General features: G+C 35.2%; 1 protein-coding gene across 1 annotated transcript in view; it reads right to left on the minus strand.

The window, feature by feature from the left end:
• Positions 1–2368: 2368 nt before the first annotated feature.
• LOC129250617 (uncharacterized) overlaps positions 2369–14465 on the minus strand; it is a 46918-nt gene continuing 34821 nt past the window's right edge. The window contains exons 5-6 of the mRNA XM_054890224.1: positions 4950–5296; positions 2369–2614 (exon numbers count right to left, since the gene is read on the minus strand). Coding sequence (XP_054746199.1) covers positions 2369–2614; positions 4950–5296 — 593 coding nt within the window. The remainder of the gene's footprint in view (positions 2615–4949; positions 5297–14465) is intronic.

Consider the following 14465-nt stretch of genomic DNA (forward strand, 5'->3'; position numbering starts at 1 on the left):
AATAAATCCTCTGAAAAACATTCGGAGAATACCATGCCTGCCGATTGGAATTTAAGTGTGTTCTGTCTAAACCACAAGAAGGCTGATACTGCAATCTGTGCCAATTACCGCGAGATTAGTCTTCTAAACATCGCGAATAAAATCCTAGCGAACGTACGCCAACAGCGTACAATTTTGGCGTTGCCGATGATATTGACATGAGAACGCTTTTGAAGAAGCGAAAGATTTTTGTACCTTTGCACGTTTGTGTCAGCGAGTATAGATGAACAGTACGAGCTTTACGACAGCACAGACCTAACGCAGCGAATAAAGATCCAGCGGCTTCGTTGACTGGGCCCGATCGTCCAAACGGAAACAACCCTCCGGCTCCGAAAGTATTCGATGCGGTACCTGCAAGTGATAGTAGAGGAAGGTCTCTTCTACGTTGAAAATATTAGATGAAAAAGCTCGGAAAAAATCGCTTAAGCGTTTATCGCGACAATCAAGAAGAGAATAGAGAATATGAAATTTAATTTTGTTTAATTATAAATTTAAATAAAAAATGGAAATAAGATTGGTTTCTTTAAAGGATACGAAGTGAAACCCGACACTAAAACTGCAATTCATATTAATAAAGTTATTATTAAGCCACATTTTGAATACTGTTCAGCCATCATATATAAATACAACTAAATACACAAAAACTGTAAAATAAAGGAGTTGCATATTGAAGTGTAACATCTATGCAACTGTCGGAATAATGCATGGAATGGCTAAAAGAATAAATATAACACAATATAATACCTTAATGACGCAGATGAATATGTAATGATAATTTTTTTAATAAAGCGATATTCCCAAAGCTAATAAATAATAATTGATGCTTTCCATTTCAATTCAACCGGGCTATTCGAGTCATGTTCTTCGATTTCGATTCAAATATGTTGCTCTCTGGTCAAAATAATCAGACACGTATTTTTTTGTTCGCCCGAAAAAAAATTTTTTCAAGAGTTATCGGCAATTTTGTTTTTCGGCTCAAACTCGATTTTTTTAATTATACAAGAAAACAAATTTTTTTAATGCCCATAACTTAGTCAATAACGAACCGATTTTAATAATTCTGGGTTCAAAATGATCGTAATTACTTACACGAGCGACTTCATGTAGAAACAAAAGTAGTTGAAAATTTTTTATTTAGCAAAAAAGAAAAAAAATTTAAATTTTTTCGAAGTTCAATATTTCAAAAATAGTATTGTTTTTTTTTATAACTTTTTCCAAATCAAAAGGACATCTCAAACTTTAATTGAGCTGAATGTCTAGTAGCTAAAATGCGTTGTTTTTGAGTAATGAATTTTTGAGTAAAAAACCTGTTTCGCACTTTTTGTTTTTTGCAAAATAAAAAATTTTCAACTACCTTTATGCAACTGTTGTAGATGCTTGATATAGTAAATATTACAATCATTCTATTGGCAACTACCTATGTACAGAGGGTTATGAAAGTGAAGCAAAATGCATCCCACGATTTTAACTCTAATTTGAATTACTCTATTTCTATCTTAATTTTTGTTATAATTCTGTTCTGAAGTAGTTGACTATGACTGATCGTTCGATTTGCTATTACTTCATTATAGGTCCCTTTGTCATTAAAATTTATTTTTTGTTTTGTTTTTTTTTTTTTAACATACTTAGGTGATAATATTTAGTACAGAGAGATGTATAAATGTGTATATTTATAGCTGATGTGAGGATATTAAATTATATGCTTAGTTTACATAGGGATACGAATTGCGATAGAATATTAACATTGGTGGCATTAATAACATTAAGATGATCAGATGGTTTAGTGTTAGTAAATAGAGCTGTCCTGATGTGTTGTTTCTCTGGGCAGTCATCGAGCAGGTGAGATACTGTGAAGTTGCAGTCGCAGCAAGAGGGGCATGGTGGTGCAGAATCGCCGTTAAGTAGATGCGTGTGTGTGGTAATCGTGTGTCCAATTCTTAGCCTAACAAAATTTTTTATATTTTTGATTGGCAGGTTTACAGGAAAGGTCGATCGTGCACCATCGAGGTTGCAGTTTTTATAGAAATGCTTGTATTTACTCCATTCTGTTTGCCATCTAACGTGCTGCTGTTTTTTTGCAGAGTTTACGAATATCTGCATTTGTGAGGTAATCGAAAAAAAGAAGAGGTTCGGTGCCAGCTTCTTTGGCTCTTTTATCCGCAATCTCATTACCTCTAATGCCTGTATGTCCAGGTACCCACATTACTTTTATGGAACTATACTGAAGTAGATTTTGGCGGATTTTGTTTATGAGATGGCATTCGTTTGATGAGTTAAGAATAGCGTCTATTGAAGACTTACTGTCTGTGCATATAATATGCTTGGCATCTTAACGAGATGCGTACAGTACTTCTTCATGCAGAGCAGCTACTTCAGCTGTAAAAGCTGAGCAGTATGTGGGCAGAGCACCGACGGTAATCGTGGCACCAAGTGTGTTTGTGACAGCAAACGTTGTACTGGTATCAGATTTCGATCCATCGGTGTATATGATTTCCCAGCCCTCGTTGTATGGTTGTAAAGCTTCACGAAATATTTGCTGGTATTCGTTAGAACTGGTTTTATTTTTATGGTGATTCTGAACAACGGAAATGAATGAAGATTGAGGAATCATGAAAGGTGGATTACACCCTGTTTTTACTAATGTTGGTGTCGATATTATGTCCATTTCCTGTACTAATGATAGGCACCGTAATAATGTAGATTTCTTCTTACTTTTGCGTGCATGGAGCAAAACCGAGTTAATTTGAGTGAATAACAGCTGATTCCGGCAATGGAGAATCTTAGGTAAAAGCATCATAGTATTGTACTCAGCCCTGTACGAGATATCAGGTAGACCGGCTTCGGTTAGAACTGCTCTGACTGGTGACGTTGGGAACGCACGTATACTCCTTCTTGCGGCAGCATGGTATGGTGCATGTAAGAGTCTGATATGCGATTTAGCACAATTACCGTATATTGAAAGACCATAATCGATTTTGAAAGTATTAGTGATTTGGTTATGCTTATAAGAGTATTGGTGTGAACAAAACAGTGTTTAGATGAGAGAAATTTAATTATATTTAGCCTAGATAATATACTAGTTCTTACATACTGACAAAGTTGCTTAAAGCTAAGTCTCTTATCAAATATTAAGCCAAGAATTTTTAAGGTGTCAGAATGGGGAATTTGAATGTTATGGAGGGTAAGGGGAGGAAAGGAGCAGCTATGTTTCCTACATATATGAAATGAGGATCACTTATTAAGAGCAATGTTGGCACCAGAGATTTGGCTCCAATTGTTTACGCTCTTTAGGATTTCTATGAAGGTTTGTTCAATCTGCCTCAAGTGAATGATCTTGGAGAAGATAAGGACATCGTCGGCGTAAATAACAAGCTGTACGTTACTAAAAGAAGCAATTGCTGAGCTTAGTTCGTTAAAAGCAATTGTGAACAGGGTAACTGAGAGTGGGGTTCTTGTGGTATTCCGTTATAGAGATTGTGGATACTTGACTTGTGGTCATTAACTCTAACAATGAATTTACGATTTTGTAGGAAAAACTTCACAAAGTTATAGATTTTTTTGCCGATCTTCCAACGCTTTAGTTCTCTGAGTACAAGGTTAACTCCGATTCTGCCAAAAGCTTTCTCAAAATCTAAGAGACATGGTTTCCAGTTGCTAAGGCTGTAGATACAAAGGGTTCGAAATATAACAAAGGTTCTATAACTCCTATGCCTTTTTGGATCCCAAATTGGTGGGGAGATAACAAATTATTTGTTTTAGCGAACCACATAATGCGCGTTGAGATTATCTTCTCCAAGACTTTTGACATGCAAGGAAGGAGGGATATCGGTCTATAGCTAGCTATAAGAGAAGTAGGCTTATTGGGTTTAGAGATAGGGATGATAGATGACATCTTCCAATCTTGGGGATATACCCCGCAGCTAAAAATTTCGATGTATAACTTAACAAGTCTTGTTTTTAAGGTGTCGGGAAGGTTTTTGAGGATGGGGTAGGAGATTTTATCTTCACCAGGAGTTTTTCCAGACATTTTGGACACCGTGGATTCGAACTCATCGGGAGTAATGGGAGCTTCTATCGCTAGAACGCTGAGAGAAGGGGAGGGATTATCATAGATTTCTGCTGTAATTTTTTCTGTAAAGGACATTGAAGTGTATGTGGAAATTGGAGGGGTGGGAGACTGTTGGCCAAGAAGAAGCAAATTCTTCCGCTATTTCCTTAGGTGGGTATTTCGGGCCTTGAGGTGAGTGAATAAAAGGGATGAAGGAGGATGATGCAGAGCCAGTAAGAATTTTTACGTCTGCCCAGATCTGCTTAGGGTTTGAGCGTGGATTAATATTTGCAGTAATCCTTTCCAGTGATTTATATTTGGCGATCTTCAGTTCTTTTCTAAATGCCGCGTTTTCTTTTTTATAGTTGACAAAGTCTCCAAGCAGAATAATCGGAGTATTGAAAATATTAAGAATATTTATAAGTTCCCTGGTTGTGAAATTTTGGTGTGGTGGAATGTATCAATTGATTATTGTTAGTTTGTAACCAATATCAACTTCGATCTCCAAACAGGAAGTACAAGATACTATGGGGATTTGTTTATGTATCACCGACTTTTTTATAAACATAGCAATACCTTGTTTGTGCGTTACGATGTGGCTATTATTGTGGTAGTAGCTTATGTAGTTGTTAGGCGGGTGGGCTGTATTATTGTGAGGAAGATGGGTTTCTTGTAAGGCAATGATATCTGGATAAAATTCGTTAATCAATATATTGAGGTCTGCATAATTATTAAACAGACCGTTTAAGTTCCACTGTAGGATACGAAGCATTTATTGTAACATTTCGTCTTATGAGGGCAAGGAGCTAGGAAGTGTAGTGGGAGTGTTTGGGGTGGTAAGATGTAAAAGCAATGCTGATACCGTTCCGCTTGTTGTTGGGTCATCGACTGATAACATTGTTGTAATTGAATTCATATCGTATTCTCTATTTTCTTTGGTTTCTGAGTTTGAACTGTTATTATATGCACGGTGTGTTTGTACAGTGCTTGGGTTTTCTTGCGTTGTGCTTATGTGGCTATTGTGTTGTTGTATATTAATAATTGAGGTTTGTTGTTGTAAATTGTTATCATTTATGTTTGGTAAACCGGTTTTATTGAAGGTGGGAGTAGTTTTGTCATTTTCGTATATGTTGTTTTGTGAATGATTTGTTTCATTTAGAATAGTTAATTCATTTGGAGGGCTTTGTTGTTGCGAGTTGATAATATTACCTGTATTTTTTGTAATATTGGAAAAAGTGTTAGAATGAGAGTTGAAGGTAGGAGGATTTTGCATGCGGTGTAAATTGATAGCTTCGCGCATAGAGCATTTTTTGTCGGTCTTTATTATTATGACTTGTTTCATTTGTGTGAACTTAGGACACGAACGATTCGAAGCGGGGTGAGGCCCAGAGCAGTTGACACAGCACGATCGAGTGCACGGTTGAGGTAAGTGGGGAGGAAGACCGCATGAGTCACATACAGGGAGTTTATTACACCGTTTTGCTGTATGCCCAAGAATCTGACAATTCTTGCATCTCATGGGATTTGCGTAATATGGCCTAACTTTGGTGGTATACCAAGAGATATCAACTTTTTCTGGTAAATGATACGTGTCAAATGTTAATAAAACTACACCACTCGGAGTTGATTTATCGTCAACAAATTTCGGGAACTTAAATACAGAGACAACACTCTGTTCGCTAAAAGTTTCAATAATTTCGCTCTCTGATACTTCATTCAGGCAAGGTGCGTAAATAGTGCCTTTAGTGCAATTGAGATTATTGTGAAGCTCTATTTTTACATTGCACACTCCTATAAGATGTGTAGTGGGGATAAATTTTTTTGCAATGTTGTTGTTTTTTACTAGCAACAACAAATTACCGTCCCTAAGCTCCGAAACACTTACAATTTCTGTACTTATGTTTTTTAGGGCTTTGTGAACCGCAAAGCAGGAATATTTATTAAGTGGCCGGTTGGAATTTATGGCGCTTGCAACCAAGTATTTGGGGTTATCTTTTTTAATGGCTGGTAATGTGGGAAAGTTTTCACTAATAGCGTTTTGAGTCTTTTAGTTTTTGGGCTTGCTGATAACAGGGAAAACCTGTTATCACCAAGAGGGTGTCCCCCGGGTGACATAATGAATAAACACTACACTATACTATGCACAACGATACACGTGGCTGTTCGAATTGGTTAGAAAATAGTATGTGTGTATGAAAATGCAGAATACGCTTTGAAAATAGTAAAACACAAAATAAATCACCAGAAACACTGTACGCACAACCTTCCGCGTTGAGTATCAGTCGATGACTGTCATTAAAATTTATTTTCTACTTTTTAGTTCGATTAGCAATAAAAGCGTGTTTTTAGTTTTTTTAAACTATTTTTTATTTTCTACTTTTTAGTTCGATTAGCAATAAAAGCGTGTTTTTTAGCTTTTTTTTAACTATTTTTTATTCTTAATTTCTCCCGATCTAAAGCATTCAAAAGGAATGTAATGATGCAATTTTGTTTTAAGTCTAATTATTGTAACAGTCTAACAAATGTAAAAAAAAAATTATTTTCAGTAGTTACTTTAAAAGTTATTCACGAAAAACCAAAAAAATGCACTGACAAAAGTGTACATACGTTATATTAGGACACTTATTTTGCTGTTCTTTTCTGCGAATACTTAACTGTAAAGTACCGTTTATTTTATTTTGTGGTTCTACTTTGCATTCTTCTTAAAATTTATGGCATTTTGTCTTTTGAAAAAGTGTACGATCGGAATAATGTCGCTCCGCAAAGAAATCTCTACTGATTTGAGAAAATTAGTTGTTGAATACAGAAGTAATAAGACATCCTTTGGTTAAATAGCTGATTTATTGCATTTAAGCAAGTCTACGGTACAAACTATTTGTAAAAACTTTGAAACAACCAATTCTCTGGAGATTAAGCCGCGTAGTGGTCGGCCCAAGAAGCTCAACCGGAGAGATGTATTCTTTATTCGCAAAGCAGTGAATCAGAATCCGAAAATACATGCTACTGATTTGGCCCAGGAGGTAGCCGAGAGGTATCAAATTGTTGTCCACCCACGTACAATAAGCAGGACCCTTAATAATGAAGGTAACAACTGCAGAACTCCTCGCAAGAAGCCCCTTATAAGCGAGAAAAACTGAAAGCTTCGTATGGAGTTTGCAAAAAAGCACCTTATAAGGGAATAGAATTTTGGATACTAGTTTTATTCACTGGTGAGTCCAAATACAACATATTTGGATACGACGGCAAAGCCAAAGTTTGGAGAAAATCAAACACTGCCATGGATCCTAGGAACCTGATTCCGACTGTAGAGCATGGTGGTGGCAGTGTCATGGGTTGGGGAACAGTTGCAGCCACAGGAGCTGGAAACCTCGTTTTCATTGAAGGAAATATGGATCGCTTCTAATACAAGCACATTTTGGAACAAAACCTGATGCCATCCGTGGACAAACGAGACCTAGGCTCGAGCTGGATCTTCCAGCAAGATAATGACCTCAAGCATTCTGCGCAAATCATCAAGGACTAGCTAATAAAAGTGTGTTAAAAACGAGACTATTTTGAGCGGGTCACTGGAAATTACAGTTAACGTAAAACTGCTGTTAAAACGACAAATATCGATCAACTGTGAAAATCGTTGCGCAATTATAAAATCACCACATGTTCACCAGTTTTGAATATTTATTTATTTTTTAATTTCCATTTTTTCCTATAAAAAATATAGCTCATTCTAACAAAGACCATATTAATCCAGTTTAGAAAAATTCGACAATTTTTTATCAAAACTTCATTAACTTAAAAAAAAAATTGGGAACGCAGTTTTATAGCCCGTTAAAACAAAGTGCAAGTTTGATGTTGATAATTTTTTTCCCTGACGGTGCTGCGCAATGTCCCTTTATTTTTTGTTTTTTTTATTATATCAATAGTTTAAGTGGGGAAATGTGCAAAAATGTCACCTAGAATAGAAATTCGTGGGTTTGCAATTGTCTGTTCTGGAAAAGGTCCGCCGTAATCCTTATCTATGGGAGACATTTCAAATAAATATTTTCATTATGAGAAATTTAGTCCCGATTTACGCAGGGAAACATTTTATTCGTGGGAAGATAACGGATGGGACAGAAAAAGGGCTTTTTGTTGGCTATACTGGTGACATGGTTTTTTTTTTGACAGTTGCTTCATTCGTTTTCTTCTTTGGTGTGAAAAAGTACTATAATCAAATATTTTTAAAAGTGGAATCTATGTGGGGCCAAAAACACGTCGAAAAATGAATAGTATATAAGAAAATGCTGTGCAGCATTAGATCAAATGAATATATGAACCGAGCCAAAAATGCGAGTATTTATGGAAATACAAAAAAATGGAGGCAGAAATGGTTAGCGATAAAGAAAAAATTGAAAGGCCTGCGTATCTAATATGTGCGGGAGCTACGTTTCATAAAGAACTCCAAGTAAAGTGGAATCGAAGTAAACGAGGTATATCTTGGGGTTTTGATTAACTGTAGTTTCCAGCAGACCATGTTTCAAACAGACAGAGGCAAGACAATACTGAAGTACGGGTTATTCAATAAGTGCGCTTCAACTTCTTTCCGATAGGGAGGGCGAACGACGCAAATCGTGCAAATTTTTTATGAAAATCGTTCTGTTGCTGCTACTTTAAGAGCATTACGACCATTTTACGGTCCATTTAACAAGCCGTCCCGTTTTGGGGTTATGTGAAGTCATTGGTCTACAGTAACTAGCCGGCGACGATTTGTGAGCTCAGAGCCAATATTGAACGCGAAATTGCTGGAATTTCGGCCGATTTATGCAAAAGAGTGGTCGAAAATTGGGTTCAACGATTGGACTTCGTAAAACGTGCACGCGGTGGTCATGCAAAAGAAATCGAATTTCATACTTAAATATATATGTTCAAACTCGATAATAAAAAAAAAAAATTAGTTAAACAAGTCAAACCGTTTGTGTTTTATTCAAAAAAGTTCAAAAGTTGAAGCGCTCTTACTGAAAACCCCTATATTAAAATGCAATGTACTAAAAAATTTAAGAAAATGGAAATGGAATATTAGTTTGCGCAAAACTATATTCATTATTTTTGAGTACAATTTTTGCAAAAACGGTTTAAAACTGTTTTATGGTCGATCTAAGCACCTCGGCGATGCTACGACTACTAACATGCCGGTCAACTTCGATTATTTCTGTGATTTTATAGACATTATCGACATTTTCTTTACCATCATGTTACAGTATCGGCCCCATAAACACCATTCACAATATCAGCGTTTTATCAAAGCAATTTTATCAATAAAAACTGTAAAAAGTACCGAAGTTTCGCTTTGGTAACTTCTATCGTTAACATACTTATGTATCGTTATACATACTCAAATTTGATTTTCAGAAGCCTTCTTCTGCGGGTAGCTTAACTTTTATGGAAACAGAAGCTCGAGCGTAAATGATGAGGCATCGAAAAAACGAAGAAAGGTACAAAACATTACAATTAATACACAAAAATTAAGATTTGTTTTTTTTTTTTATAGAAAAGTAACTAGTTTGATGAAATGCAGCGTGAATTCACATTGTTTAAGACAATGACTGAAAAAAAAAATATATACGCAATTACGCTTGGTTCGTAACTTTGATTGAAAATGAACTCGAAGAAATATACCATGGCAAACAATAAAATGTTGCTTGGAAAATGCAGTCAGTAATAAATAGATACATCCATGAATCTAGAAACATTCATAGCACTGCTGCATCATTAACAAACAACATCATCATCATCAGACAAGGACTTACTACAGCTGCCCATGGATGGAGTATTTGAAGTGGATGCTTTTTTCTATTAAAGTAAGTATGATTTAAAAAACTTATGAGACATGTTTACTAATATGTTAAATTCCAATTTCTTTTTAATTTTTAGAAACTCCTGCAACAAAAAAAGTGATACTGGGTGTAGAGTAAAGAACAAATCTAAAGACCAAAGTGCCTAAAAAATATGAGGCTGCGTTTGACTTAAGTATTAATACTAGAATTTAGTTTAATTATAAAAACTTATACTTACATTTATGTTCATAAAAAAAGTTGTTTATTATTTAACCAATCCAGTTTGTTTACTTCACTGAAATTGTTGACAAACGTTCTCCGTTTCACCTTTTCTCGTATTATATAATATATTCGAACCAGTTGGGAGGTTATTGCTTACAGCTTCTGCAGTTCCTCTACCATTAGTGTACGTTTCGCCACTTTCAATCAAATAATTGTGTAAAGCACAACAGGTTAATACAATTTTCTATACAGTGGCCACTTCAAAACTTATAGGAGCTAGAAAAACGCGAAGTCTGTTCGATAAAGTTCCAAATGCATATTCCATACATGTCGTGCACGGGAGAGTCTCCGATTGAAAACTTGTTTTTATTGACATTGCGTGTGGTAATAGTACGGTATCCGGCTGCAGATTTGGTGTAGTCATCGAGTACATGCTGAAATCCACATTTTTACCCACATTTATGATTAGGAGAATAAAAATTCACCACGGTGCCAGTAGAAATGTGGCCGAAAGTATTTTTAATTAAATTATTGTTAATTGATTTTGCGGGAAAAATTTAATTAACCAAGTTTTGAGATAAAATATCGTTCGGTTTAGTGCAATAGGTGTAAAGACTTAAAAAAACCGTAGTTGCCGTTGCGCGCTTGGCCGCACCTCGCCGCAGCCAGGTATAAACAGGTATGATTTCGATATATTTATACATCCATAACGTATATTGATCTGTTATAGATCAAAATATAGCTAATTTTTTTCTCATTATTATGATATACGGCAACCTAATTAAATCTGGCCGCAAGTTAGGGTTGCTAGCAGTTAAAGATGGGAAAAACTGAAGGTTGAGTGAGAGGAAGCTAGCGCGTAACATCACTAGTCTAACAAGGATAGCGATTGCCAGCTGTACGACATTTTAAGGCTAAGAATAAGAAAATAAGAATAATAGTTTTTAACGAAAAATACTTCGAAATTAGCACTGTATAATTTATATTATAACTATAACCTGTATTTTTTTGTATTAAATTGAAATTTTACTTACTGTAAGTGTTTCGAATCTACCGAGGATTTTGGATATCATACAGAGTGCCATAAAAAAATTACGGTTTTAAAACAAAAAGATAAGGAAGAATTTGAAAATTTTTGCAAAACACTTACAGTAAGTAAAATTTCAATTTAATACAAAAAATACTGGTTATAGTTATAATATAAATTATACAGTGCTAATTTCGAAGTATTTTTCGTTAAAAACTATTATTCTTATTTTCTTATTCTTAGCCTTAAAATGTCGTACAGCTGGCAATCGCTATCCTTGTTAGACTAGTAATGTTACGCGCTAGCTTCCTCTCACTCAACCTTCAATTTTTCCCATCTTTAACTGCTAGCAACCCTAACTTGCGGCCAGATTTAATTACGTTGCCGTATATCATAATAATGAGAAAAAAATTAGCTATATTTTGATCTATAACAGATCAAGATACGTTATGGATGTATAAATATATCGAAATCATACCTGTTTATACCTGGCTGCGGAGAGGTGCGGCCAAGCGCGCAACGGCAACTACGGTTTTTTTAAGTCTTTACACCTATTGCAGTAAACCGAACGATATTTTATCTCAAAACTTGGTTAATTAAATTTTTCCCGCAAAATCAATTAACAATAATTTAATTAAAAATACTTTCGGCTACATTTCTACTGGCACTGTGGTGAATTTTTATTCTCCTAATCATAAATGTGATGACTACACCAAATCTGCAGCCGGATCTTAGACTATAAAGGTGTCGTCTCCGACTACGACATACGGAATGAATCAATTGCTTCCAATTAAAGTTGCTTTTGGTATTCCTTTCTCATCCTGAAGAACAGTAATTAACTTTCTTAGTAAAAAACACTCCACTATCGTTACTGCGACCGTTACAATCCACGTCAACGAAAATAAATTTGCAGTTAGCATCCTCCAGGACTAATAAAATTATTAGTCCCGTCAGATTCTTTGCGATAGCCTACCATTCAGGTTTGCTGTTTGGAAACTATGTAAAAGTTGTCGTTAATTGTGAAATATTCAATACTCTATACTTAAATGTATGTTAATTTGTTAAAAAGAACACTCCAAATACATTATTTGGATAAATGTGCTGAGACATCGCAACGTCCTTGGCTGTTTTGTTTGCTGCGGGAATCGCGTGACTCGTAGCAGTATCAGAGTGTTGTATATCATACGACATTAGCAATAACCAATAATAAAATTGAGCATTTAATATTCATAGGAAGTGTTTGTAGCTTTCCTCATTAAGCAGCAGCAAATCTCTATTCAAAAAGGCGAACGAGCAGCGACCACACTTATTTTTTCCATTCCTTTATCCATTGCCGTTCGGGCCTCTTGATAGGCGACGCCCTAATTCCCCAATCCTAATTGGAGTATAATTTAAAGATCTTATGTGGACGTTTGACTAGCCTGTTGGTACCTACCCAGAAGTACTTACTCTTTATCGCCTTCATCAGAGTTCAATTTTGCCGCCTCCTCAATGCATTGTCATATTCTTTTGATTAGTTCATATTTTTGTTCTTTATCCATATTTATAGGAATTATTTTCTTCATATTAAAAAAAAATCGCAAAATTCACGGAACAGGAGACATGTCAAAAGATGCTAACGAATGTTGCCGAAAACAATTTTGCCCGTGTGACCGCGAATGAAAAATCAAAAGAGAATTTCCAGTGTCTCACTTTCAGATGATGTCTCTGTGTGTGTAATCACTGAGAGTTAAGTTAAAACTCATTTTAATAAAAAAAATAAACCTAATCTTTCATATTTATAATATTTATTATATATATTAACACTTTGCGACAACGTCGTGGAGATAAGGTGTTTGGGAGAACTAATAAAAGAGTGTCGAAATAGTCAGGTTTTGTTTATGTAAACAAGAGCGATACTAAAAAAGAGCTTGGAAAGGAAAAAATGGTTCCTATACAAAAGTCTGCAATTACGTCAACCCAATAGCTGCTTCAGTTAAATTCACCAATAGCCCCAAAATTCTATATTTTCACAATTGCGAATACTTTCCGCAGTGATAGCTAGCGAACTAAACAGATTAGGCTTGTACATATGTACATATCTATGCACATACAATGTCATCTACATACACTTTCCAAAGCTGACATTAATAAACTTTGCATCTATTTCATTCTGTAAATACATATTGAAATGTATGAGAATACATACATATATAGAGTTAATAACAGCTATGTTATCGCCTCATAAAAACGGTTGACAGCGTTTGTTGGGACCAGTACTACCTAAAATTGTCCAGTTTTGTGTTACTCTCGAAACCGTCCAATTAACTGTAGGGAAAACATCACTTCTGTTCAAGTGTAAAAGTAAACAAACAAGTTGTCTAATAGCCGGCCGGCTCATTTGCCATTCTCACATATGCGTGAGCATGTTTTTTATCAGCTCTCATTCACCAACTAACGTACAGTTATTTTTTAAATATATACAAACATTCTATATATAAGCATAGAAACATCTATACAGTACGTAGGAATGTGGCTAGCCATATGTACATATACGGATTTGCACATTTGTGTTTAACGCATACATAGTTCATATATTCACGTACGAGTACAATACAAGCATACAACATACATATGTATATGAATTATATTAGTTACGAGATGGTCATTGGACGAATGGACGTACAAATATATACATATATACTTATATGTATATACACACATATATGTATATACTCATATATGGAAATAAATAGAATAGTGGTTTGTTTTTGTCGCTTATGGTGGTCTGTCTAGAGCTCGAAATTTCAGGAATTTTTGTTTACAATAAAAAAAATGAAAAAACGGCATTTACATTTCAAACGAGGCGGCAACTCTGTCGAATAAAGACTGTTTCTGTGCAGTGTGAATCAAATATATTTAAATATTCGAAGTTTTCTGTCGAAACAAAACTTATAAGCAAGGAAATTCAAAACACCTATTGGAAGGGAAAGCTGGAAGCTGAAGTGCAGTAAGTTGGCCAGTGAAATACAACCAAAAGTGCTGAAATACAAATCTTCCTACGTGGGACTCCTACCCAGCTGTCAACGACGGTTGGACTTTGACCCGAGCAGCTGTTGCTGTATTTGTAGAAATTTATATTTTAGTATTATTAGTAAAAGCTCCTTGTGGTTCTAAAACATAATAAATAGCAGTTGTATTAAATAGCTCCTAAAAGTAGGCAAAAATTTCTGGTAAAGAGAAATTGATATAAATTGTCTGGTACAATATATTTATATTACAATACAGTAGGTTCTGTTTTTATGCGGCTTTTTTTTATGCGGTTTTGAAATAGTGCGGT

This window comes from Anastrepha obliqua, chromosome 6 (assembly GCF_027943255.1).
Source record: "Anastrepha obliqua isolate idAnaObli1 chromosome 6, idAnaObli1_1.0, whole genome shotgun sequence".
Taxonomy (NCBI): Eukaryota; Metazoa; Arthropoda; class Insecta; order Diptera; family Tephritidae; genus Anastrepha; species Anastrepha obliqua.